At 35.9% G+C, this 27,587-nt stretch overlaps 3 protein-coding genes and 1 long non-coding RNA gene across 10 annotated transcripts; all 4 read left to right on the top strand.

The window, feature by feature from the left end:
- Positions 1-3,270: 3,270 nt before the first annotated feature.
- LOC113341089 lies at positions 3,271-6,521 on the top strand. Of its 2 annotated transcripts, XR_003355775.1 has the most exons (4): positions 3,271-3,378; positions 4,205-4,311; positions 4,786-4,860; positions 6,350-6,521. It is a non-coding gene; the product is annotated as an uncharacterized LOC113341089 (long non-coding RNA). The 2 variants fall into 2 exon arrangements; XR_003355774.1 differs by lacking the exon at positions 3,271-3,378 and having other exon boundaries at positions 3,395-4,311.
- An 18-nt stretch (positions 6,522-6,539) lies between these two features.
- LOC113340967 (DNA-directed RNA polymerase III subunit RPC6-like) lies at positions 6,540-10,507 on the top strand. Its single transcript, XM_026586011.1, has 3 exons — positions 6,540-6,694; positions 9,797-10,091; positions 10,163-10,507. Exons 1-3 carry the CDS (start codon positions 6,540-6,542, stop codon positions 10,505-10,507), a joined length of 795 nt encoding a protein of 264 aa, XP_026441796.1.
- Positions 10,508-18,471: 7,964 nt separating this feature from the next.
- On the top strand, positions 18,472-23,870 carry LOC113340930. Of its 5 annotated transcripts, none has more exons than XM_026585980.1 (6): positions 18,472-18,635; positions 20,121-21,708; positions 22,024-22,082; positions 22,222-22,474; positions 22,581-23,084; positions 23,188-23,870. In XM_026585980.1, exons 4-6 carry the CDS (start codon positions 22,255-22,257, stop codon positions 23,829-23,831), a joined length of 1,368 nt encoding a protein of 455 aa, XP_026441765.1. In that variant the 5' UTR covers positions 18,472-18,635; positions 20,121-21,708; positions 22,024-22,082; positions 22,222-22,254; the 3' UTR covers positions 23,832-23,870. The 5 variants fall into 5 exon arrangements, with proteins under 5 accessions (XP_026441765.1, XP_026441764.1, XP_026441766.1 ...); XM_026585979.1 differs by having other exon boundaries at positions 22,174-22,474; XM_026585981.1 differs by having other exon boundaries at positions 20,121-22,082; positions 22,174-22,293; positions 22,390-22,474.
- A 148-nt stretch (positions 23,871-24,018) lies between these two features.
- Positions 24,019-27,514, top strand: LOC113340931 (thioredoxin-like protein 4B). 2 transcript variants are annotated; one of them, XM_026585984.1, is made up of 6 exons: positions 24,019-24,585; positions 25,927-25,986; positions 26,076-26,216; positions 26,309-26,466; positions 26,669-26,735; positions 26,929-27,514. In XM_026585984.1, exons 3-6 carry the CDS (start codon positions 26,085-26,087, stop codon positions 27,025-27,027), a joined length of 456 nt encoding a protein of 151 aa, XP_026441769.1. In that variant the 5' UTR covers positions 24,019-24,585; positions 25,927-25,986; positions 26,076-26,084; the 3' UTR covers positions 27,028-27,514. The 2 variants fall into 2 exon arrangements, with proteins under 2 accessions (XP_026441769.1, XP_026441768.1); XM_026585983.1 differs by having other exon boundaries at positions 25,871-25,986.
- Positions 27,515-27,587: the final 73 nt, after the last annotated feature.

Raw genomic sequence — 27,587 nt, 5'->3', positions numbered from 1 at the left:
ATTTCCAGTGCAATTTTTATTTGTAGAAAACCATGGTTACATATTTTAATAAGATAGGAAAATTGTGGATCTTGGTATATTCATGGTAGAAGAAAAGATGGATTAATTTCAATAAGATAATAATTTGAAATTAATAACTAAGATTCCTTGTGTATAAAATTGAGGTTTCCACATAGTTCTATATAAATAAGGGGTGGAAACTATGTAATTATTATACTGAATATAATTACATCTTCGTCTTTTTTTTTCTTCCTATTTTTGTCTTTTCTTTATTTGATAATAATAATAATAATAATGAATCAATATTAATGAATTTAGAAAATAATTTATAAAAAAAAATAAAAAAAAATAAAATAATAATAATAATAATAGGTGTTGGCGCCCAGCTTGTTGCTTGGTTGCCTTCTACCGACTTGTAATATACACACTGTCGTCTTGCTAATAAAATGCCCTGAGTGGCTCTTATAATAATAATAATAATAATACATTGTGAATATCATATCATATCATATGATTTAGCTTTAAATTTAGATGTAAAGAATAAAAATGTTAAACTTCGTTAAAAACAAAGGATTTAATTTGTACAAAACCAAAAAAAATGATCAATTATATTCTTAAAATAACAAAAAAAAATTAGATAAATCGATCGTAAAAAATAAATTGCTTAGTGATTATAATTATGTATATGAAAACAATACAATTTTGATTTTTTTTTATCATATCAAAATTCATTAATTACGATGACACTATATCATTTTCTTGTTTGTTAATCACTTGTACACCTTTACATCACTTGTATAAATTTCATATTTGTCGTATTAATATTATAGTATCCTTATTAGCTAAATAAGGTTTTTGTTCCTATTACAACAAGACTTGTCACGTCTGGAAATTAAATCGGACTGGCTAATAATAAGATGTGAGTTGCTTGTTTGAAAATCAAGTAAACAGTTAGAAGTTTCTGTTGAATACATCAAGTATTTTTTTATTTTATTTTATTCATATATGCTATTTTGATTTAAGTTTTTCCTTAATGTTATACATGATTTAACAAGCAAAAGACACCATTATTGTGATGCACAACGGAGGCACGAGCATGTGTTTTACTCACCATACAAAAAATTTCAATGGTTTTTTTAATACGATGTGATTGATTTTTTGATTCACTATTAAATGCAATGGGTAATTAACTTCGACGATAAGTTTGATTATCATTTCTTGTTTGATTCCTTTTATAGCAAAAGAAAGAAAAACCGTCGAAAGATGATGTTTTATGGTTTCTATACCACTAAAATAAATTATAATCAAAAAAATGTGGTGTCATCGTGGACTTGATTACCTTATATGATAAGCTAATCACTCTCATGATTCTAGTTAAGTTTGATATATTTGTTCATTGGACGGAGATCGTGCGATTTATGTATATGGTTTCTATTTATTTACAAGAAACCATCCGTCTACCAAAAAATAGATTTTCCATATATGATGATATAAACAAATTATTTTTGGTCGATTAGATTTTAGTAAAATATACAAACCATTTCTGTTGGTTTTTCTCCGTATTTTTCACAAGATGAGAAAAACTATTTTGACATATTTTCTAATTTTTTGTTAATATAGTGAGATTCTTTCGTTGACTCTGAAAGAATCACACAGATCGTTTAAAACAAAGTAACCTTTATTACTATATATATGGTTTTCTTCACTGGTCGATTGTATATCTTACAAGAAACCATTCATAACGAACCATCGGTTTCTATTCCTTACAAGAAACCATCCATCAAACAAAGAAGTGGTTTTTCTCTAAAAAGAAAATAGCAATAATGAATTCTTATATTGTTAAAGAGATTTTTCTTTCTCTTACAATCGTAAAAGGATGAAATACCGTTCTAACAATTGCAAATACCAATAAAACAAGGAATTATTGCATTGAGGGATATTGAGCAATTTTGATATATTTTTTCGTGGTAATAATCTAGAAAATTTGGTTTCATTCCACTTGTATATGGGACATTCCAGGACACTAAAGGTAAGTGGGTCTGCACCCCACATGGTGGATATAATTAGTCCTTCAAATGACTTAATGAATTGATCTTGGCTTAAATTTCTTTTGATAATGTAAGTGTCCATAACTTTATTCTATTGTAGATTTGATTGCATAGTTTTATATATTTGTTGGATGTAATCAACAAGATATTTGTTTTTAAAGATATCCCACGGTTAATGGTAATTATGTATGTCTATAAGACTACAAAATATTTTTTATGTTAATGGACATGATTTTTGTATGGTCCTTGAAATCAACATATGTGGTACAACCTGATTTTGTTGAAATCCATAAATTACCACGAGCAATTTATTCGAATTAATCCGACATACTTTACGAAACTTGAAGTTTTCATATATGAGATGAATTATTCTCCGCCATAATCAGGGGAGACCACGCTACTTGAAATTAGTATTAATTAACTTAAAATTTATATCAATTTCTCTCATGTCATGATTAAATTAATAAAGGTTGTAATTATACTATTGGTATAAAATGTCTCATTTTGCATTTATATAAGCTTTTACCTCTTGTAGAGAAAAATCTAGTCACATCTAGCAAGCTTATACTGTTTTAAAAGTGGTTACACAAAATAGTCATATAGAGTCTATTACAACACCAGTCACATTCTCTAAATTAGGGGAATTTACAAAATAGGAAGAAGATGATGATGGAATTTACAGAAGAAGTTGAAGTTAGGGTGTTCTGGTGTTGAATCGATTTCCTGGGTTTTAATGAGGTTATGAGAAATGGGTTTTTGGAATTGATACTGCATGAAAGCAAGAGAGATGAGTTTGTAATGGTTCGGTTGAGTTTGATGATTGGTTAATGGGTAAAAATCGATGGCCGAAAGTATATGGAAGAAAGTAGGTGTTGCTGCTTGAGTGCCTAAGATAGAATGATATGTAGTGATGCAATGTCTGGACAAGGATTGAGAGGTATTGAAGTGAGTGAGGTTGGAAGAATGATGCAGACGGAAATAGGGGTGCACATATCCTACACGTATCCGCATTTTTACCCTATCCGTCACTGTTTTATCCGTATCCTATGGCGGATAGGGTGACGGTTAGAGATTTCTTACCCACCGTTAAATGGGTAGGATGACGAGTGAAGCTTGAAATTAGCCTATCCTATCCGCCTACCCGCTAAGCTAATAAAATAAAATGACTTGATAGTCCTTGCATTGTTTTCATTTCCAGCTTAATTTGCCAACCCTGCTACACGACCCGCTCAATGACAACGGAATAACAGCGTTTGTGATGTGGTCAGTTACGAGGAGGAGAGAGATAGCTTTTATCTTTGGCAGGTCGCCCTAAACCATATTTTCCTCGGTGAGCAGATCCGATTCCTCTCGATTGAGATTATGTTGTTTACTAAACACAATTCTAGAAGAATACAAAACAAAATCATAAAGCAAGTTCAAGCAATCATTTTTCTTTCTACTGTTTTCCATTTCTCTTCTCTGCTAAAACCCCACTTCCTTTGTCGTAGAATATGTCTGCCATTAATGGTTATTGCTGCCAAAGAAACATATCGCAACCTTCGACGGGATAATCCATAGTAAAATTTAGAATTTGAACAAAATCTTTATTTAAGTGACAACCAATTTTTGAGATATGATTGACTGACAAACGCAGAAGCACAGATTAAAATTGAATATTGTAACCTAATTCGGTGAATTATTATTTTTTGATATTTTTATTCTTCAATCCTTAAAACCGATTCCGGTAGACTGCTATGTTAAGAGAGATCATAGATTTATAATGATGATCGAGGAATCATTGATAAAATTTGTAATCCCAAAAAAAAATACTGAAAAATTCTCCAACAAAAATTCTCCAGGGTTTGTTCTTTCTTTACGTGACGTGTGAAGGTTAGGCAACTTCTCTCCACCACGTCAACTGCCACATGAATGACCACCTCAGAATAGCTGTTACTCGGCGGTTAAAGAGCTGGTCATATAGCATTTTCGTTAATTCCTCTACCTGTTTATTCAAATCGAACACATAAAAATCAGAGAAAACCCCCAACCCCTTTATTCTTTCTTCTTCACCTCAAATCGAACACAGAAAATCCCAGATTCCCAGCCCCTTTCTTCACAGTTCTAAGTTCAAACCGTAGACCGTTACTCTTATCAATCTCATGTTCATCTTTCAGGGTCTCGTTTAAAACCCTTTACTCCGTTGGTTCGTTGACACTCTAATAGTCCAATTCCGGCCCTCCTTCACCAAAATCTGATGGAGAATACATTGTTCCAATCTTAGGTAAGCTCATGATCACATAAATATCATTTGTTTTTTGATAATCTGAATGGGTTTTTCTTTTTATATCTGAAATCTGTCGTGTATTTGATAAAAATAGTTGAAACCAATTGAGTAATATGATTGCCATTGTGTGAAATTAACATGCATGTTAACTGATTGATGTAATTTCTCTTAGGAATTTAGTTTTTTCCCCATGGAGGACGAGTTTCAATGGGATTCTGTTTGGGATGGGAGCAAAATGCAATTGAATGGGATTTAAAATCTCTGGTCATATGTAAAGTGATTGATGGATTGTCTCTTCATGATTTCTAGCTAAAACCCATGTATTTAAATGTATAGATTTTCAATATTTCAAACAATTTCAGTGAGATTTTGATTATGTGACTCTGAACCCATGTCTTTAAAGGAAATTGCTGCTCTTCAGTTGTCTAGTATTTTTGTATTCACATTTTGGACTTTTGGTATGAATTTTAGGTTTTGTGAGTGAGCGCAAGACGAATGGATCTCTGCTTATTGCAACGTGGAGGGCTAAACCAACAAAGAATGAGGGTAAGTGAAGCTTTTCCTTATCCTACATCTGAATCTTTCTACTATGAAAGTGAAGAGCTGTTTGACAAATAAGGCGATTATTTCTAATTGTCGAGTCTTGATTAATAAGCATACTGACTTATTTATGTTCAATTGATGATCTGAATGATAATGTGCTTCTGCTGTACGGAATGGATTTGCTTCATCTAGCCTTTCCCAGCTAATCTAGTAGTATGGGTTTCATGGAATGAAACCATAAACGTATTGCAAGTGTAATGTAGTAGGATAGTAATAGTCAAGTTATAATATGACATTTGGCATATGTTAATGTTTTCATGTAATTGAGTAACCAAGTAAAATCTTAATTCTTTGATTAGGTTTGACTCTTGAGTTTGAAAATATTGTATTAATACGTGATAGTATATTCGAGTGGTCATATCCATCGAAATTGATTGTCATAGGATTTTCCTGTTTGTAATTGAAAACAATAGGACAAGTTTGTCTTTTTCTGATGGGTTCACAGTAGCCACTGGTTTGCTTCAGGTATATTTTGTTTCTTTTCTGTCCTTAATTTTGTATGTCTGAGTGTAGTTATTTCATAATCTGTGGAGCACATTTTTAGGTAATTTTGATGACATTCTATTATACCATAACAACATTCATAGGGGTAGGCTTTGAAACACATAAATGATGATTGTGTTCTACTGCAATTATGAGCATCATGCAAAGCTTTTTAGCTTTGAAACACTGGCCTTGCTCGAAGAAGTGCTTCCCAAGTCATGGAATGCATGTTCGAGTTTGGCGAGTTGCAGATCTATTTCGTAGTGTACGATTGCCAGAAGTGGATTCTATCTCTCTTGAGAGAAGATTCCGCAGGAATAAAGCCTTCCGAGAACATTCCGTTTCTTCATTCTTTTTTTGATCGTCTTTGTCTTCATCGTTCTATCCCTCTCTTTGTGTGATTTCTTTTTTCTTCTTTTTTGAGGATGTTTAGAAATAAACAGAACGGTGTGTGGCAGGTTTATTAACATTAAACATGTTACGGTTTCTTCATTTATAGAATACGTTTGTAAAGGTGTGTGTGACGGTTGTAACTTGTAAGGGTGTGATTGTCTCTATGGAGTCTGTTTGGCTTGAGTCCGAACCAGCAGTACTGTTTCATTTTCCAAAATGAATTTAAACAGAGAACTTATGTTATGACACCCAAATTGCGTTCCCAAAATTTATATCTAGTTGGTTACTTGTTATGTTTTCCAGCAAGTTAGATAGTGCTTGGCTATGTTATAGTGGTCATGTTCAGGGAATTGCTGGGAATCATGTTTCTATGACGGTCAAAAACACACTGTAATATAGAGTGTTCTTTAACAGCCTGGTTCCAAGATGTTGGGACGGAATTTATAACATCTAGGGGAAACTAAAAATGAACGCGTAATTGTCTAAATTGTTGTAATTGGTGTATAACTTGTGCATCCTGCTAGTGTTACTAATATGAGTGTGTGGCTACATGCAGGCTTTTCGACTACATTCAAGGGAAGAACGAATACAGGAAGAAAATTGAAATGACTGCTCCAGTTATCACCCAAATCTCCCCAAGCGACTGGCCATTCTCTGCATCATCATTCGTTGTTAGCTTTTATGTCCCTAAAGAGAACCTAGCTAATGTACCTCCAGCAAAAGACTCACACGTTCAATAATGGAACATGAAATACACAGCAGTAAGGCAATTTGGTGGGTTCATATCTGGTGACGATGAACTTGGAGAAGAAGCAGCTGCCTTGCATGCTAGTCTTGCTGGTTCCAAATGGTCATCTGCTGTGGACAAAAGCAGACTATCTTCAGTGCACAATTCTTTTTTGTTCCAATTTCTATGTTATATACAGAGTATATTAGTCTTAAAGCACATCTCTGATATTTGAGAAAGACTTGTACCACAAAAAAAATGAAGGAAAAAACCCGGTTATACCCGCCACCCACCCTACCCGCCATTTGGTGGGTCGGGTAGGATCTTACCCGTTTAACGGCGGGTAGGGTGGCGGGTAATTGTTTCCTTACCCGCCATTCAGCGGCCTATTTCTTACAGCCTATTTCGCCACCCTACCCTATGTGCAGCCCTATGGAATAGATGAATGCTTAGGGATTGCTTGAGCTGAACTGTTGGCACAGAAAGTTGGTTGTGCAGCAGCAGTTGAAGTATGGCTGGAGTATCATGAGCAAAGAAGGGTAAAGATGCTGTTGCTAGTTGTTGTTTGGAGCAATTGCAGGAGATTGCTAAGCTGTAGAAGATTCACGTGCTGTTAATATTGGTTGAGATGAACTGCAGGATCGGGAATGGCAAGATGTGGTGATGGTGATGATAAGAACGCCTGAAATGGTTTGATAGTTGGAGGTACTGAGAGAGTTGTGCATTGTAGGGAAACTGAAATTGAGAATGGCTTAAGCTGAAAGATGGCAGAGAAGAAGTGTTGCTCAGACATATAATGGTTTTTATTCCTTGGCTTGTGTAGCTAAACTGAAGCAAGAGATGAATGGAGCAATGGGTTGTATGGACTGTGAATGAGCTACAGGGAGTGATGAAAAGAACAAGAGGATAGGCTGTCGGTTCCACAGACTGACAAGCCAAATACTAATTGGGCCTTGTGGACTTCATGGAGGCATATCCGGCAGAATGTGTGTGCGGCGCGCTTGACTTATATTTGGAAATTGAGGATCTTGACCATCGGCAGGAATAGGAAACAATGTATAACAAAGCCCACCCAACAACATTCCAAACCTACGGTCAACCTCGATAAATGAATAACCTCGCCAAATGAATAATTTTCTCCAGTCTCTACTTGGGCCAAGGTGATAAATGAATAACCTCGCTTAATGCATTAATGAATAAAAAGAACAGGATCCTTAAAGGCCCTATAGAAATATAAACGAATAATCACTGAATTATATATAAAAAATATATATAAAAATAAACCAAAATACATAATCTGAACCATTTTTATAAAAATATATGTAGGAATGAACTCAAAAAAATTTATCTTTGGTTGATTGTCTTTTTCTTCCACCCAAACCAAAATACACAGTATCCTTAATTTTATGCAATGCTTGCACAATTTCTGGAATATTTTGCTCGCGTTGTAGCAAGTAATTTTTAAAGTGACTAGCGCTTGAAAAATCTTTAGATGACACATTTGGTACGACGCTACTATCATCTGGTTCAGGATCATTCTCATCATTTATTACTGACTCAATAATTTCTTCGTCTGTTGGAGACACCATAAATGGATCATTCTCGTTAGGATAGTTCAAAAGATGTTCGACGCTCATTACATTTCTATAAAGTAAATTAGAAATGACATTCATTAATTCAAAAGAAAATGGATGTCAATTGAATTATTAATAAGAATTTTGACCAATATTTTTAAGTATACTTGTACATTTTCTTCTATACAATTTAACTTCTTAATTAAGAAAATATTGTCTAAATGAATAAATATTCATTTATCGATAAATAAATAACCCCGCCAAAACAAGTATTTTTTCTTGGTCCCAAGAACATCCATTTATCGAGGTTCAACTGTAGTTTTTACCGTCTACTTGTAAAACCATAAATAGACCCCAAGCTTCTCTTCCAGTATCATTCACTTTCCTACTCTTCCAAATAAAGGCGGTTCATTTTTCATCTTTCCGGCGATACCAAGAGATTCCAAAGGTATGATTCTGCTTTGTATTACAATTTCATAGACATGGTTAGGTTGTTTTATTTTTATTGTGTCCAATCGAGTTCCTGAATGATGCTATTTCGATTGTTTTCCGATACGAATTCTGGACTAACACCTGTTTTAACTTCACGAGAGTTGCAGAATGAGTGTTAGGCATATCGTCTGCCCATTAAACGTTATTACCAGATGTTGGTACTTTGTATTCCCCATTCAGTTTTAGTCGAACTAAGTGAGAAATAGTTTTATTTGAATTACTAGGTGAAGCATCCTTTGTTTGCAGTTTTTTGCTGTATATATAAGAATCACGATTTTAATTGCATGCAATATATATAAAAATGTAGACTGGCTAGTCCAGTTCTAGCAGACCCAGTTAATGGCTAGTCCATCCGTGGAAAAGATTTACTCTCTAGTCCAAAAACTTCGTGGAGACTATAAAGTGTATTTTATAAATTTCTAAAACACCCTTCCAGGTCTAATTAGTATCAACACATGTAAATGTTACTAGTAGTATGTTACTACATACTAGTAGTATCAATACGGCGATACTATATATTAATATGTACTGTACTAGTAGTAACAAAAATATCTTATTGTTACTAGTAAATTATGTAACTACTTTACTATACTAAACTATTATACTATTATACCACTATAGTATAGTATACTAGTAAACTAGTAGTAACTAGTACTAGTAGTAAAATATGTAGTATCAATACATAACAATTCTTTTTGATATGTAGTATCAATACATAACATACTATATATCAATATGTAGTATCAATATATAACATACTACATATCAAACATACTACATATCAATATATAACATACTACATATCAATATGTAGTATCAATACATAACATACTACATATCAATATATAACATACTACATGTCAATATGTAGTATCAATACATAACATACTACATATCAGTATGTAGTATCGATACATAACATATTACTACTAGTATACTAGTTACTACTAGTATACTACATACTACATATGTTATTACTACATACTACATACTACTAATTACTACTAGTATACTAGTTACTACTAGTATATACTAGTAGTAATACTAGTTACTACTAGTATATATTAGTATACTACGTATGTAATATGTAGTAACATATGTATTATTATACGTAATGTTATATACTAGGGTTAGGGAGTCCAGATCGTGTTTTCTGGACTAAACAGTAAATCCCTCTATAAAAATTCTACTGACCCGTTTCTATTGACAGAAATGGGCCGAGTAGCAGGGCTCTCAAAAGAAAACGAGCTGATACTCGGAAACTCAGTGAGGCTGAGCGCATAATCTATGACCTTATCATAAGTACAGAGGACAGGGGAATAATGACGAGGGAAATAAAGTTTAAAATCAAAGTAATTCCTGACACCGTTCTTAACAAGTCTATCAAATCTCTCAAGGACAAACTGATAAAAGAGGTTGTTAGCATTCAGAACAAGAAGAAATATCTTATTGGAAATGGATTTGAACCCTCGGTTGACGTAGCTGGTGGTGTATGGTACAATGAGGTAGGGAAACTGGATACAAATCTTATTGATAAGGCAACATTAGTGTGTTGAAGTTTATTTCTAAATCGAAGGCTGCAACAGTTGGGGAGATTACTGAATATCTGAACAATCTAACTGTGGACTGTCGCGACTTATTTACCCAGAAGTTAACTGGTCAGGAAATTGAAGGACTTATGCAGAGTCTGATTCTTGACAAGAAGATTGTGGAGGCGGAAAGTACTGGAAAAGGGGACTTTGCGAAAATTCCACCGGGCGAACAATGCTACCGATGTGCAAATACGAGAGGGCTTTCAAAAACAGGGGCGTTGGCTTCCATTCCTTGCGGAGTTTATCCTCGTCTGAATGAGTGCACACCTGATGGAATCATCTCTCCCACCACTTGTGTTTACTTCAAGAAATGGTTGGATTTTGAGTAAACTTTGCTAATTTTTACTCAAAAAAGAAAGAAAGAAAAAGGACAGTTTTTTTTCGAGTTTGTACATGAAGAGCACTTTATTCGCACTGCGAGGGGCCATAACTCAATTGTAAACTTCTTCATTGGAATTAAAGGTTCAATTCTTGAGGTTAATTTCCATTATTTTGGGAGTTGTTTTTCTCTCCGATGCAATTCACAAAACCCCACCGGTAATTAGTTTAAACGACTTTTTTATTGGTAGGAAACAACCTAAAAGAGCCTGCATTTTCAGAAGTCAGAAGCAAAAGAAATCGCTTTATATGTGTTAATACATGATTTTGACCAAGAGCCGAGGACGGCAATGGGGTCTCCGGGTATAAGCCAAAGCCGCCATTGACAGGGCCGGGGTCACTCTGTACGATGACGCGGTATGAATGGGTTGCCCCATAGGCGGGTTGTCCCGAAGATGATGACTAGCGGGCGCCTAAATAATCCCAGTTGTGATAATACATGTGTACGAATAATAATAGGAGACTTACTAGAAAAGGTATTAGGGTACACGTGTACGGTATATGTATGTCAGGCTTTGCATATAAAAGGAGAGAATCCTCCCAGAGAGAGATAGGGTTGTCCAGATAATTGTATTGTGTATTGGGATTAGTCTCCTCATTACCCTATGATAATTTAAGAGTGTTTACATTTGGCGACTTCACTGGGTACTAGTCCTCGATGCCAATACATTGCAAACATGAAACCGGAAAAACCACGATCCCGGATACTACAAACTCGAACATGCCGACGACACCAAAATCAAAGGCAAACGAAACTCTAAAATCAACGGGACCTGGTTAAAGAAGTTCTATGCCTAAATGAACTGTATTTAAAACGCCCAACACAAGGGAAACACCCATTTCTACCCTTTGTTTTGAATAAAACAATGCATCTTTTACTACTCTAAGTCTTCATCTACTTCATCATACCCTAACTCGTCAAATTAGATTGACGCAACCACATACTCGGTACAAACTCTACTCAAAAGGCACTGGGATTGAACCCCGGACATGCCAAACACGGGTTTGCCCCACATAGTATAAACTCATAAACTCGACATCGCTACCCAATACGCCATCGCTAGATTCATTTACATACCCTCGAACATGGACAAACTCGACAATCATACACCACCCTACCTCGGAAATCCCCGCCATTACATAAAGAGCTCACTCTCCAGAATCAAAATAAAAAGGGGAGGAAACTCATAAAACATAGCAAGAAATATGAAATCCAAATAACTACATCCACGACATTGACAAACAAAATAACACACAAAACGATAAAGGAACAAGTCATAATCTTACATCAGAAACAAGAAAATAAAAACCAAATTGTCAAAGAAGTCTTACATCTGAAACAAGGAAATAAAACTCGAAGCCAAACTATCAAGGAAGCAAGCGAAGCTCCTCCCGCGCCCGTGCCAGAGCAATGACAACTGTGTCCTTACCACGAAGCGCCGAAAGTATCCGGAAGAATGTTATCAAATGCTTCCTTTGGTAATAGCGGTAGTACAAGAAAAATAGAGGAGGCAGCAGGAAACCTTCATCCCGAGCTTCATCCATCAAATGCTCCGAGTTTGCTATATGAATATCCCAATGATCATGGCAATAGGTGAGTTGATTAAAAACAATGGGAAGGACCCGGGAAAGGTGTTCAAGACGAACTATCTCCAAAACCAGACGGACACGAGACATTGCAAAAAAAAATGGATTAAGACTTAAAAAGATAATGAAGCTCCCTTTTATAGAAGGGTAATTAATTACGGCCATTAATGAGTCCAACTGCCACCCATTCGAAATGCAAGACTTAAAAAATAAAAACACAAAGGGAAAGCATAAATGAAATTCCTATGGTTAAGATGCACGATGACGGGAAATAACTTGATCAATCTCCGCCAAGAAAGAGCGAGCCTCATCTAGGGAACGACGTGCCACCACACATTCGGTATCCATATCTACCAACAGTTAATAAGTACGACCTAGTGCTTCTGGAGAAACCTTTGCCCGAACAGCCATTTCATGCTTCTTTGATTGTTCTATCCTCTCGGACCAAAGACGAGCATGCACTGCCCGACGATGAGTCACTAAACAATCTACTTCCTCTCGAACCAACGGTAAACGACGAGCCTCTTTTACATGGTCTTTTCTAATCACCAAACCAGGTGTCGACCCGAGGAACACTGAATGACCTTCCCGATGATACGTCATTGAGATCACGAGAGTGTTGAGTAAAGAAAGAGGAATTGGAAAGAATCAAAGTGTCAAGACAATTACCAAGACAGGTATTTATACTAACAGGGAAGAACTTTCGAAATAAGCAATAAAGAGGGCTAGTACCAAGGAAAGAAAGACGCGTGGAGGACGGAGGAAAACATTGGGACAAGGAATATTTGGAGAAACAGGAATTATGACTGACAGGGGGCTTCACGGAAGAGGAAATCATAAGGACTAGCTGGGGGCTTCACGAAAAGAACCATTCGAAGATACATCTCGAACACAAGACATGACTGACTGTCAAGACTACTAGCCTCGACAATACAGTCAGGGGGTAGTGTAAATACATGATTTTAACTTCTAGAAGTAACAAAAGCTAGAACTAAATTTCTAGCATGTTTGGTTATACGTTCAGTATTCAGAAGTCAACTTCTGATATCGTTTCCAGAATCAAAAATATTTACTTTTTGCGAAGAAAAAAAAAGTGTTTTTGGCTTCTAGGATTGACTTATGTTTCTGGTGTTCTCAAACTAATTTCCTTTTTTATGGTATACTAGTGAAACCACACGCGTGATGCGCCTGCTGCTTGAACCGAAGATTGCACATTTCCAAACTTGTACTCCAAGTTCTGCATTTTTGTTGCCGAAGCGTTGGTGCTGGGGCGGCGGTGCTGGTTGTGGTGGCGCTTGCATAAATTTTATTGTGAATGTGAAGAAAAATTCTTGTTTTAGATGGTAACCTGTAGACGCAAAACATAATGCAACAACATTGTTGTAATACAAAACAAATATCTTCCAAATTTCAGACTCTTATCTCTCCGCCAAAGCAAGTATCTAATGGCCACAAAAAATAAACAGAAAACTAACAAAAGAATGCAGTAGTATCTTACGCAATTACGTTCAGTCGAAAATGTTCAGAATCAAACAATATTAATTCTTTCTACTTTAGCAGAATACTCCGGAGAGAATATGTACAGTCTTAGCAAAGAGGACCACCGCAATGTGCGAGCCATTCCATTTCAAGACCCCTACAAAATGTATCCCAGTGAATTTCAAATAAACTTTGATGCGTGTGCTTTTCCGTTTCAAGACCCCTGCAAAATATATTAGTAAACTTCAATTTTCTATTCCCTCCGTTCTTTTTTAATAGGCCAGTTTTGTTTTTAGCGAAATTTAAGGAAATTAAGAGAACTAATCATTGAAAGTGGTCCTCATGACACTTGTCAATAAAAGAAGTGAAGTGAAATGGTCCCCATGACACTTATTAGCAAAAGAAGTAAAGTGAAGTGGTCCACATGACACTTGTCATCAAAAGAAGTTAAGAGAAAAGTGGTCCCAAAAAATAAAATAACATTTGACTTTCCCAATTAGGAAACTGACCTATTTTTTTGAAACTTTTATTTATAGAAACTGGCCTATTAAAAAAGAACGGAGGGAATAATACTTGATTACTAATCTATCAAAAAGATCTTTAAATATTGACACACTGGCGAATTACGTTGGCTTCGGATTCACTGACAGCCTATACATACACATCCACACCAAAATATCTTAACTATCAACTTATTCATCCATGCTAAATGAAATAAGAATTTTCTCTCTCTTCAATTTCATGCTTCTTCTAACTTTCAAATATTAAGTGGATGACATCCAACACAGGAAACATGTTAAGAGTATCACAATAAACTTCGATTAGATTACTGATATCTCTTTTATCTCGAGTGCGAGATCCAATGATATGGTATCAATCATCTGGTAATTCATGTCGGGGTATACGAACATTATATTTCTTTAAGGAGCACTAGTGTTGCAGGCCAAAAGAAAGAATAAGGGGGCTTGGGAATTAGAGAACTAAGACTCACAAATAATTCCCTATTAGCAAAGTGGACCTGGAGATTCACTAAATAAAAATACCATCTCTGAAAAGTTATACTCAATAAAAGAAAGGGTAGAGAAGAAGATTTATGGGTTAAAAACACAACTTTACCTCAAGGCAAGAGGTATTTGGTCTGGCATACAGAAACAAAAACACATAATAGAAGAATTGGCAACAACTGAGTTAAGGAATGGCTCTTCATTATATTTTTGGTGGGATAAATGGAAGGACAACCTCACACTCAAAGAAAGGTTTCCTAAAATATTCATGATTTCATCTCAGAAAAATGCATCTATATGGGAAGTGGTTGAGAATGGCGAATGGAATCTAAGGCTAAGCAGAAACTTAAAGGTTATTGAGATGCAGGAAATGCTGGACTTATTTGCAGTTCTAGGAACTCCTCCTACTTTAACTGATCAGGAAGATGAAGTCAACATCACTAATACCGGAGGTTTTACAACAAAGTCTTGCTACAAGTGGCTGGTACAGCAATCTCAAACTCAAACTCTACAGGATGCTATACCTTTTCATTGCATCTGGGTGCAATTTGTCCCCCCAAAAGTCCAATTTCACATGTGGTCAATCTCCTACAATGCTATGCCGACTATGGACAATCTATTGAGAAGAGGATGTACAATACAGAATGCCACCTGCTCTCTCTGCAATCTTTGCCCTGAAACAGTCAATCATCTCTTTCTCCATGGCAACTATGTACACAAGATCTGGAGCTATTTCACTGCAGGGTACAATGTAAAATGGGTACAATCTGGATCCATAAATGGGCAATTAGAGGCTTGGATTTAGGAGAGGAAGAAACAGAGGTAGGAGAATTTGGCCATTGTTAATTTTTTCAATTTGCTGGGCAGTCTGGAAAGAAAGAAACAGAAGAACTATGGCATCCAAAGCACCAAGACCTGAAGCAGTAGTCATTAATGAAGTCAAGTCTCTCATTTACTTATGGGGCTCAGCTGGAAATTGGTTTAGAACAACCTCTTTCAGGGATTTAATCACCCATTGGAAAGTAATTATAGACTGCTTGTAATACTGTCTTCTGTAAGCTCAAAATGGGGGTCTTTCTGACCTTGTTACATTTTAACCTCCTTTCAGGAAAAAAAACAAAATATTTCTCTAAGGAAAACTCTGGGGAATAAGGGGGGGGTTTTGGCAATGAACCCTGTAATACACATACACTAATTCTTAGGCTAACCCCTATGGTCTTCTAATCTAGCAGCTAGATTAGCCATCCACGTCAGCTAGGGCAACTACCTAAGTCATATGGTATTTCTAATCTAGCAGCTAGATTAGCAGTCCACATCATCTGGGACCACTGTCCAACGCTGTTTGGTTCAGCGTTTTAAATTTCAGCCGGCAGATCAAATTTTGTGATTTTTGTGATCCGTGTGATTTTTGTGATTTCTTTGAGCGCTGAACCATTCGACGCTGGGACCACTTTTTGAGCGTTGAACCATTCAACGCTTTAAATTTCAGCCATCAGATCAAATTTTATGATTTTGTGATCCGTGTGATTTTTGTGAGCGCTGAACCATTCAGCGTCGGGACCATTTTTTGAGCGTTGAATAATTCAGCGTTTCAATCTCGCTGCTAGTTGAACTGCGAGCACTTGCTAGGAGAGAGAAGTAGACAGAAGTAGTGTTAACTTTTTCCCACACTTTTTTCTTGATTGCAATACTTTTTGTCCAATCTAGTAGCTCAATCTAGCCCATAGAGGTTAGCCTTACAATCTTTGGGACAGATGACTTAACATAAATAGCTAAATTCAAGTTAACACACTATAAGAGGTAAAACAAAATAAAAGATACAACATTTTCTTTAAGAACCCAATGTGCTAAATATGCTCGAAACCTAAAGAAAAAGAAGTACGTACCTTGGAGATGGCAGGATAAGAAGCGACATAAACTACAATCTTACCCAGGTTGGGATCTGGTGCACTTCAATTTCTATCTTCACCACCCCATGCATAAACATTGTACATCATCTATTCCAAAACAATTCAACTCCACTCCAACGAAAAGCATCAACGAAAAATCATCATGAAAACAAACCATCAATAACAGTTGGAACTTGTGAATTCAAAATGTTGGAAAATAAATGGGTTTCACGAAGGATGAATGACACAGAGAAGAAATTGTTGCACTCCAAAACTTTCAAGGCTTGTATAAATTTCTTTTAGACAAATATTTCTACCCTCCCAATAACAATTGGCGATTACAACAGGTATGCGAAATATTGCCTTCAGGATACAATGAAAGCCCTGCAACGAAAACTGAATTCAAGGTTTGTACCCCTTGATTCAATCAAGAACACACAAAGAGATTTCTGATTTCTGATGATGCTTTTTTTTAAAATAGAGAAAATAGATTGATTTTTCTTATATGTTAAACGAAACTGGGAGAAGCTATTTATAAAGGGTTTTGCACCTGTTGGGAATAGGTTTTTTATTCGCCAACAGGTTTCTATTCACGAAACGTCAGGTTCCTTCATCAACAGACATCAATGGTGTCTTTTGGATTCGAAATTTTCGAACAGGCTTTTATCGGCCAAATAAAACCTTCAGTTCAAAAAATTCTTCCGGGGGAGTTGCCCCCTTGAAACCCCCACCAGGGGCGGTCTCCCCTGGACCCCCACGACCTGACCTGTCAGGTCGACCACAGCCTGGGGGGCGATGCCCCCCAGGACCCCCCTTTGGTTAGCGGCGTTGAAAATATTCCAACACAAAATTTGTAGTTAAACATTTAATTTAACCATAAAAATTACATTATATAAACACAAATTCAAATTTCCATATAAAATTCACTCTGTAATGAGCAAGTTAAAACATAGATTACCCTTTCAAGCTTCAACATTGGAGAAACTAATAGGGTTTAGCAGTCCAACTAAGACTCATATCAGGAATAGTGTAAAAAATGTGGAGATCACACCAAAAACTAAATTTACATGATAAGGATAAGAAGTAAAATACAAAACTCAAAAAATAAGAGCGCTATTATTGGGGCGTCACACTCCAATAGAAGGGTTTTATTTGGATTCTTAATGTCCAAAACAGTGGTTATGGGATATCCTAACACATATACAAAATGTCTAGATTATCCTTTAACTAGAAGTGATTTTATGTCCAGGTTTGGATTAATTCCAACAGTAGAAGCTCATTTTACGTCCAGGTTTCTTTTAATTCCAACCGTAGAATCCGATTTTACGTCCATTTTTCTTTTAATTCCAACCGTAGAGTCCGACTTTACGTCCAGTTTTGGATTAATTCCAATCGTAAATTTTTTTTTACATGTAGTTTTACGTCCAGGTTTGAATTAGTTCCAACCATAGAAGCTCATTTTACGTCCAGGTTCCTTTTAATTCTAACCGTAGAAGTGATTTTATGTCCAGGTTTGGAATATTTCCAACCATAGAAGTTATTTTTCGTCTAGATTTGGATTATTTCCAACCGTAGAAGTTTATTTTACGGCCAGTTTTTCTTCCCACAAAAACTTTGTCCCAGAATCACCAAGTATACAACAAAATTCATTAATTTAATTTTTATCTAATTAAATTAAATTAAAATTAACTAAATAAAGGTTGTTTAGTCATTATAAAATTATTTGAGATAAGGGATTTTTGATATTACTTATGGGTGATCCGTTTTTGTCATATTAGGTGACGCCCCTCGAATGAAATATGACCCCAATAATAGGCTTCAAAAATAATTGCCATTACCTCGAATTGTTCTTCACAAAGATTTTGTCATTGCTCTTCGTGTTTACCAAATCTACGGAAATACGTTGAGCGCCCAACAAAAACACGGAGGGGCATATGTGGAAGAATAAACCTCCGACCCTTTTAGCCAGACGCCCGACAGAAAGACCAGAGTCCAGACTTCGAAACCTATTTTTACCGTCAAAAACAAAACCCCCCAACTTCTTCTTCTTCCAGCGTTCTCTAGACTTCCAAAGGCTCTTCCTTTTTTTCATCTTTTCGGTGATACGAAAGATTCCAAAGGTATGATTTTGTTATCTTATTACAATTTCTTAGACATGGTTAGGGTTTTCATTAGATATATTAAGAATTGATTTTGTTTTTATTGTGTTTGATGAAATTCCCGAATGACAACTTTTTGTGCCACTCCTTGATTTTCACCTACATGAGTAGTCGTAACGAATTATAATCAAATACCCAAATTGCCATGATCAAGTTAGCAGCTAACAAATAACCTTGCTTGGAAATCTCTTCATCACATATATGGTATATAAATTGCAGACCATGGTAACATATTTCATGTTTGTGATTAAATTGAAACTGTAATTTTTGTTATTGCTCTTGTTTCTAAGCTGCGCAAAGATTGTAAACCTTAATTACAACCATTTTGGTGCTGGAGATTTTGGGTTTTCTTGCTATTTGTTTCTTGTGATGTTATCTTGGTCCGTTAGAATACAATCATCCACTGCTATTTGATATGCCATTTGTAAACCATTGCAGTCATAAATCCGTTTGCCCCGTAGTCGAAGTGATGTCAAAAGTTTACAAATTCTGTTCTTGTTGTTTTTTCTCTATTTCTTTATCTAGCCATCTACGTTACTCTAATTATAAACTATTTAGGTTTTCATTATCCTTTATAATCGGATTAACTCGAGGATTTGTCTCTCCTACTGGTATACGAGGGTTAAATGAATCTCTCAAACGTGATTGATTTATAGTAGAAACTAGAAGCAAAAAGTAATTTTGGACTTTGACATTATTATGGCAGAAGAAGAAGATGGGTTAATTTCAAAAAGATAGTAATTAGGATCATTCAGCTTCAACTGGTTCTTATTAAAGAAATTATAAGTGAACTTTTCTCTTTTAGATTTTCTGATTATATTGTATGTCTGGTTCACACAAAAGTAAACGAGGTTCACATATTAAAATGTGTAAAATTGGGAATACATTGCTAAAAATTCAGTCGTTTGTGTTGTTTTAGTAAGTTTTCATTGGTCAACGTGTATGAAATCAAAGTTAAGCTTCAGATATATCTCAACATACGTGTTTCATAGTTCATACTCTTGAATTAAGACCTTAAAGTTCATAGTTAGGGCATTCCAACTAATTGAATTTGGAGTTCGTGGTCGTAATCTGGAGGCAGATTAACTAGTATATCTTCTAGAAATAATTGATCCCCCATATAAGTGATGATTTGGTACTTCTGCTTCTTTTTTGTTTGATTGGTGACTTGGGAATGAGGCTGTGTTCAGAGTCAGCAAGATTTTCCTTTAGATACTTCCCTTATCACTTTCATGTATTTGGTGTTAATTGTAGCTGCAAGGTTTGCAGACTTTAAACACGAACTGCATACCAAGCAGGATTTCAGTTGAAGTCAGATTTTTTTTTTATTTGCATTACCAAAAGAAACATCATTCATTTGCAGTTTTTTGCTGTATTTGTAAGAAACACTTTTTGATTGCGTGCTGTAACAAATAAATAATTATTAGGACGTGTTTCTTTTAACAGAAATGGGCCGAGTAGCAGAAAGTTCACCGGCTCTCAAAAGATAACGAGCTGATACTCCGAAGCTCAGTGAGGCTGAGCGCACAATCTATGACCTTATCATAAGTACAGAAGATATGGGAATATGGACGAGGGAAATAAAGTTTAAAATCAAAGTAATTCCTGACACCGTTGTTAACAAGTCTATCAAATCTCTCAAGGACAAAAGACTGATAAAAGAGGTTGTTAGCATTCAGAACAAAGGAAAAAAAATGTTAATGGGTTCCGACTTCCAACCCTCGGTTGAACTCACTGGTGGTGACTGGTATTCGGAAGGGAGATTAGATACAGCGCTTATTGAGTTGGCACAAGAACGGTGTTTGCAGTTTCTCTCTAGATCGAAGGTTGCAACAGTTGCGGAGATTGCTGAAGCTCTCAACAATATGCCAGTATTTACTGTTAAGTTTACTGGTAGGCAAATTGAAGAACTTGTGCAGAGTTTGGTTTTGGACAAAAAGATTATGCAGGAAATAAGTACTGGTAAAGGGGACTTTGCAAAAATTTCGCTGGGCGAACAATGCTACCGATGTACAAATAGAAGAGGGCTTCCAAAAACAGGGGCCTTGGGTTCAATTCCTTGTGGAGTCTGTCCTTGTCTGAATGAGTGCACGCCTGATGGAATCATCTCTCCCACCACTTGTGTTTACTTCAAGAAATGGTTAGACTTTTAGTAAACTTTGCTAGTTCTTACTCAAAAAAACGAAAAAAAAGAGAAAAAAAAAACGGACAATTTTGTTTGAACTTGTACATGAAGAGCACCTTATCCGCACTGCGAGGTCAATTTACACCCACAAGTGGAGAACATCGTTTCTCTGAAAACCTTCATTCCCAAAGAAGCTAAAATTAGTGAATCTGATCGTCCTGATGAGCTGATGCTCCCTTTTGATTACAACCTAACGACAGGACGGCTGACTACGGGAAGAAAAAAACATACTTTTTATTCTTTCTTTTAGTATTTTTTTTTGGTGCTATTTCAGTTTTTCTATTCAGACTACTAATTTTTTCTATTCAGACTACTATTTTTTTATTTTACATATTGCTTATCTGTATATTAATTTCTTGAAGATCTATATTGAAGACTGAATTGACACTGCAATTGCCAATATGCTTAAACAGGTTTTTGATTCTGTTCACATTGCTTATTTGGATGATAGCAATCACAATTGCAGAATATATAGAATGTGATTATTTACAAGCTTATCTGTAGCCTTAGGAACTGAGAATGTCACGTCTCACTTAGGCTGTTCATTGCTTTTAACTTAAAAGTTATGTTTAAATCTAGGGAAGTTGCTGTTGCCGTATGTTAGCCTATATAGGGGGTATGACACTGTGCACGGTTGAGATACACAACTTGTAGTATATTTGCTTAAGGCGTATTACAATCTGTGTTCAGTAAGGTATTGGTTCTCCATTTCCTAAAAAGTTATAATAGTTTCCACATTGTATTCGCAAGGCACTGATACGAGTTTCAGCTTTCTGTAATCTTCTGGTTTGTTTGCCTGGTATAGGCATATAGCTTGCTTTATGCTTCAGCAGGACCAGTAAGGTACAGGTAAATTTAAGAGTTAACTCTATGAAATTCTGAGCAAGAGTTCTACTTTCTTATAGCTTTACCATATTTTGGCTTACTTTACGAGTTCTACTTTCTTATAATCATCAAGGTTTTAATGGTTTTCTGTGAAGCTGATATTGACGCTGAAGAGATTTTCAGGAATTTCTTTCTACTTACTTATAATCATCAAGGTTTTAATGGTTTTCTGTGAAACTGATATTGACGCTGAAGAGATTTTCAGGAATTTCTTTCTACTTTCTTATAATCATCAAGGTTTTAATGGTTTTCTGTGAAGCTGATATTGATGCTGAACAGATTTTCAGGAATATCTTCTTTGGTGGCGGAATGCCGAGAACGATAACTCATGGTGAAAGGTAAAATCCATACACACAGGACTTTTAATGAAAGATCTTGAAACAGAAATAAGTGTGCCTCTGACTTAAAATGTGGTGTTTTGTGGGCTAGAAAGTGTCAATCCACCGTCTGTCTACTGCATGTTTGTCATTTACACAGGGTAGCTCAGCAAAAAAATTCTGATGTTTCCCTATGGTTGGCCATTTTCCTACATTTTGGAGAAGGGATAGGGTGGGAACTTCCTTCCATACTCAGAGTCAACTTACTGAGTTGCTGTATTCAAAGTCAACCATTTGCCTCTTTACAAGTAACTTCAATCTCTTTCAGACAAAAAGATTAATGGGGATATGGCAAGCAGAAGCTGCAGGACTACTACTCCTTCAGCTCTTACTAGCAAGTGCATTTGCAGCAGGTAATGGAAACAAAAACTTAAGTTTCTCTCATTAATTCTTCTCCCAAAATTTACAAGTTCCAAAAACTAACAATTTTTCCTTCTTCTCTTATTGAATGAGCCGCAGATCTTCAAAACCTTGACTTTGAAACACCACCAACAAACATACCAAAAAACTCAACAAACCAATTTATACCACTGAATTCAACGATCAATACCCTGCCAGGATGGTCATACCAAGGCACTGTACAGTATGTCATTTCCTCAGGTCAGGGAGGAAATGCAATATACTTGGGCCAAAATGGAAAGATTAATCAAAATGGTAATCAAACATTTAAAGATGATCTAAATTATGATTATTTGCTGACATTTAGTCTTAAACCAGCTCAACCAAATTGTACTAGTCCTACTAGTGTTACCATTTCTGTCCCAAATAGATCAGTTGTTGTCTCATTCGACAAGAAATTTGGGAATTCAAGTAGTTGGCAAACTCATGCTTGTTATTTGGGTGTTCATGGAAATAAAGAGTTGATTAAACTTATGATTGAAAATCAAAGTACTAACACCACTAAATGTGGTGTGATTTTGGATTCATTCATTCTCAAGCTAATCCCAAATCCTGTAAGTTATGGTATGTACAAAATAAACTTCCTCGATTTCCTTTTTTTCTGTAGTAGTTTAGGATTATAGTACCTCATTTATCAACATTTCACTCAAAACTTTGATCTACACAGGTTATAACATGTTGGATGAGTTTGATAATGGGCCAGTAATCAACAGACAAAAGAAAAACCTGGTGCTAAATGGCGGGTTCGAAGTTGGGCCAGCATTTCCCAACAACTCCTTTGGTGGCGTTCTTATTGGTGCGGAATCAAATTCAACTCAATCGTCATTAAACCGGTGGGAAATATTTGGAACGGTGAAATACATAACCACAAACAAAAACTATTCTGTTCCTGAAGGAGTTGCTGCAATCGAGCTTGTGTCGGGGAAATTAAGTGGAGTACAAACAACAGTTACACTAGAAAAAGGTTTCACATATATCTTGGATGTTTCCATTTATGAAAATAATGAAGCATGTATTGGTGATTTCGAAGTGGGTGTTCAAGCAGGATCAACAGTTCAGAATTTCACAATAGAAAGAAATGGAAAGGTTTGGGGGACGAGTTTTGGATGGCATATTAAAGCAGATTCGAGTGTCACTCCTATTAGTATCCGAAGTTTCGCAACAACAAAAACTAAAGATCAAGTTCTCTGTGGTCCTGTTATTGATAAGGTTATTATAGAACTTCTTGTTTCATATGGCTTGAAATTGCAAATAAGCATTCTGTTTGTTGGTATTGGGTTTCTTGTAACTCTTGCACAGATTACTGGATAGATATTGTTGCAGAAAATGGAGTACCGTTTGTGTTTTACAGTTTGTTCGTTCTTTGATTATTATGAGATTGTCTCTGCTGAATTCAACTTTTCTATGTTCCTATCTGTAGTTTTCCACTGTAATTTGTTGTGTGGATGAATTGCCAGTGCATTGGTCTTGAGCTATAAAAAGCCGTTTTTGCCCATTAGTTGGTTGGTTAACGGTGTACAATGTTCCTGGCAACTGAAATTGCAAAACAGAAAATTGTGTTCTCTATCAAGAAAATTTGTTCTGTAGAATTGCTTAACCAATTTCTGTAGTGTCTCAAATCTGTCTTCTGTAGAGATTGAGCTCTCTCAGAACAGAAAATAACAAACACTGGTGTCCGCTGAAGTGACTGCATGAACCAGCCTCTCAAATTCCAGGGGTATGAATCTAATAACCTTATCAATAAGGTTATTAGATTTAGAGATTGAGCTCTCTAAATCTAATATACAGATTTAGAGAAAGGTTGCAAAATTTTGAGAGTAAGTTCGGTCACTCCATCTTTTTGTAAGCCTTTCAGACCACTTTTGAGTTAACTAAACAAACCCTTATTAGCCGACGCCCGACAGAAACACCAGACAGCATTGGAAACCCATTTTTACTGTCTACTTGAGAAAACAAAAACCCCAAACTTCTTCTTCTTCCTCCCGCATCTTTCACTTCACAAGACATACTTATAAAAGCGCTTCATTTTTCTCATCTTTTCGGTTTGATACGAAAGGTTCCAAAGGTATGATTCTGTTTTATTATTACAATTTCTGAGATATGGTTAGGGTTTTCACAGTCAGATTAGATATATTAAGAAATTGTTTTTTTGTCTCGAGTGTGTTTGATGAATTTCCTAAGTGAGAACTTTTTGTGCCACTCCCTTGATTGATATTCACCTACCTGAAAAATCAAAACAAATTATAATCAATATTACACATAGCTATGATCAGCTAACAAATAACATTACTTGTAAATCTCTTTATCACATGTATGGTATACAAATTGCAATCCGTGGTAACATATTTCATGTTTGTGATTAAATGAAACTCTAGTTTTTGTTATCACTGTAGCCCCTGCTGCTTGGTATGCCATTTGCAAATTATTGTGGTCATAAATCCGTTTGCCTCTAAGTTTGTAAATTCTATTCTCATTGATCTTTTCTGAGTTCTTTATCTAGCCATCTACTTTACTCATGAACTATTTAGGTTTTCTTTATCCTTTTTAATCTGATTAACTCGAGGATTTGTCTTTCCTAGTGGTATACGAGGGTTAAATGAACCTCTCAAACGTGATTGATTTATAGAAGAAAAAGCAAAAAAGTAATTTCGGACTTCGACATTATTATGGCAGAAGAAAAAGATGTGTTAATTTCAAAAAGATAGTAATTTGGATCATTCAGCTTCAACTGGTTCTTATTAAAGAAATTATAAGTTAACTTTTCTCTTTTAGAGTTTCTGATTATATTGTATGTCTGGTTCGCACAAAAGTACACGAGGTTCACATAAAATGTGTAAAATTGGAACTCACTACATTGCTAAATTCAGTCGTTTGTGTTGTTTTAGTAAGTTTTCATTGGTCATATATACAACGTGTATGAAATCAAAGTTAGCTTCAGATATATCCCAATGTTTCATAGTTCATACTCTTGAATTAAGACCTTAAAGTTCATACTTAGGGCATTCCAACAAATTGAATTTGGAGTTCGTGGTCGTAATCTGGAGGCAGGTTAACTAGTATATCTTCTAGAAATAACTGATCCCCATATAAGTGATAAATTGGTACTTCTGCTTATTTTTTGTTTGATTGGTGACTCGGGAATGAGGCTGTGTCCAGAGTCAACAAGATTTTCCTTTAGATACTTCCTTTATCACTTCCATGTAGTTGGTGTTAAATTGTAACTGCGAGGTTTGCAGAGCCAGTAGTGACTCCCAATTCCCACCTCCCCCGGATCTCTTTACTCTTGTTCCGGTTTTTCTGCTTTACCATTTCCCCTTTCCGTCATCCCTCTCTTTCTCCTCACGTTGTAGCTTGTTCGGTTGGTTTCGGGTAAAGAAGTAAAAAGAAAAAAGATCAAACTTTTCAGATTAAGACCGAAGGGCCGATTCCAGTCTGTAAATTGTATCTACCCGCTTGAGCTGCCTGAGTAAGTAAAACCCATCTCTCGTACACACCCTGAATTTATTTGTTTCTAGGGTTTCCAACAGGTTTATGTTTTTTTCTTGGATCAATTAGGAAGAGAAGATGAGTTACTTATTAACAACGCTGACAAAGAAGCGAGAAGTGGACTCGATTATTAGAGACACTATTGACAAAGTTCTTGTCCTTCGTTTTGGGAAAGCTTCCGATGCCAAATGTCTGCAACTCGATGATATTGTGAGTGCTTTGAAATAACTTAGTATATGCACAGCTGAATTGATATTCATAATCAATTGAATTCACTTCCCTTTTCCACTTGTTTGTATCAGCTTGCGAAATCAGCTGGGGAAGTTTCCAAGTTTTGTACCATAGCTTTGGTTGATACTGAAGCAGAAGAGATTCAAGTTTATGTCAAATATTTTGATATTACTTTGGTACCGTCAACCATTTTTTTCTTTAATGCCCATCATATGAAGATGGATTCAGGGTATCTACGGCTTTTTCTCCACCCAAATAATATGTCTTTGATTGTTTAGGTTGTGTTGTTCTTTATACTGTTTCAACTTCAATAGGACTGACGATTGATGTCGTTTCTCGTTAAAGTAGATTAGCATTGAGTTGGAAATCTTATTCCATGTCTTAACTAAATCAGCATTCTGACCGAGACTGATATGGCTTCGTTTATACAGGACTGCAGATCATACAAAATGGATAGGGGAATTCCATAGGAAACAAGACTTCATTGATGTTGTTGAGGTATGTTGCTTTAGTGATAGTACTCTACTGTGGATATAAGTGCTCTTTATTGTGCATAGTCACCACACATTCGTTAACTAGACAGCACCGTGACTAGAATTACTTTGACCTTGGCTAGAATTTTCAGATAGTTTGATATTGTTTTCTTTTTCCAGATAGGTTGATATTTTCAGATAATTTGTTATTTGTGCAGGCAATATTTAGGGGGGCTATGAAAGGTAAACTGATTGTGGGTTGCCCTCTTCCACCTGAAAGAATACCTAGATTCCAACTGCTATTCAAGGACGTGTGATAGTTTGTGAAGTCGTAGTACTGCAGAAAGAATGTTTTAGATCTGAAGAAGATTAAGAAGCTAGAGAGATTTAAAAAATTTGTTGTGCGTTGAAATGAGTTTGAAATTGGGGTTTTATAGAGAGGGGAAATTGTAGCCGTTGGATGAGGAACCGATGAGCGATGATCAAACCAGCGAGCAACAACATGACTGTCGCTGGCGCTAGAATGACCAACGAGCGATATTGTGACCATATGGCGATGGAAACTCTGTCGCTTGTTAGAAACTTTGTCATGTATGCCTAACTGCTATTCCTGGCACATAGGCATATATGTTTTGCACTTTGGCATACCCACAGCGGGCGTTAAAATGACAAAAATCAAGTCAAAATCAACTGCTTGACATGGACATAGAAATAGGCCTAAGCAAGCAGTTGTACTTGCAAAATTTACATAAATAATGGGGTTAGTCCCTAATAATTTAATGTTCCGTATTTTAAAGTTTTAACCAGCCAGCAAGTGTTCTGTCAGTTCGATGTCATCTCCCAGAGCCAGTAGTGACTCCCAATTCCCACCTCCCCC

The sequence above is a fragment of the Papaver somniferum genome, unplaced genomic scaffold (genome assembly GCF_003573695.1).
Source record: "Papaver somniferum cultivar HN1 unplaced genomic scaffold, ASM357369v1 unplaced-scaffold_24, whole genome shotgun sequence".
In the NCBI taxonomy this organism is placed as follows: Eukaryota; Viridiplantae; Streptophyta; class Magnoliopsida; order Ranunculales; family Papaveraceae; genus Papaver; species Papaver somniferum.
The sequence above is the reverse complement of the archived record's forward strand: the minus strand, read 5'-3'. Positions and strand labels throughout refer to the sequence as shown.

Bases quoted from the DNA above. Each gene is read 5' to 3' on its own strand.
- LOC113340930 (XM_026585980.1), top strand. From the start codon at position 22,255: ATGGTTGGCCATTTTCCTACATTTTGGAGAAGGGATAGGGTGGGAACT. The intron at 22,475-22,580 runs GTAATGGAAACA...AATGAGCCGCAG, and splicing joins AGCAAGTGCATTTGCAGCAG to ATCTTCAAAACCTTGACTTT. The intron at 23,085-23,187 runs GTATGTACAAAA...TGATCTACACAG, and splicing joins CCCAAATCCTGTAAGTTATG to GTTATAACATGTTGGATGAG.
- LOC113340967 (XM_026586011.1), top strand. From the start codon at position 6,540: ATGAAATACACAGCAGTAAGGCAATTTGGTGGGTTCATATCTGGTGAC. The intron at 6,695-9,796 runs GTTCCAATTTCT...TTCTATTGACAG, and splicing joins TCAGTGCACAATTCTTTTTT to AAATGGGCCGAGTAGCAGGG. The intron at 10,092-10,162 runs GTAGGGAAACTG...TCTAAATCGAAG, and splicing joins GTGGTGTATGGTACAATGAG to GCTGCAACAGTTGGGGAGAT.
- LOC113340931 (XM_026585984.1), top strand. From the start codon at position 26,085: ATGAGTTACTTATTAACAACGCTGACAAAGAAGCGAGAAGTGGACTCG. The intron at 26,217-26,308 runs GTGAGTGCTTTG...TGTTTGTATCAG, and splicing joins GTCTGCAACTCGATGATATT to CTTGCGAAATCAGCTGGGGA. The intron at 26,736-26,928 runs GTATGTTGCTTT...TTATTTGTGCAG, and splicing joins ACTTCATTGATGTTGTTGAG to GCAATATTTAGGGGGGCTAT.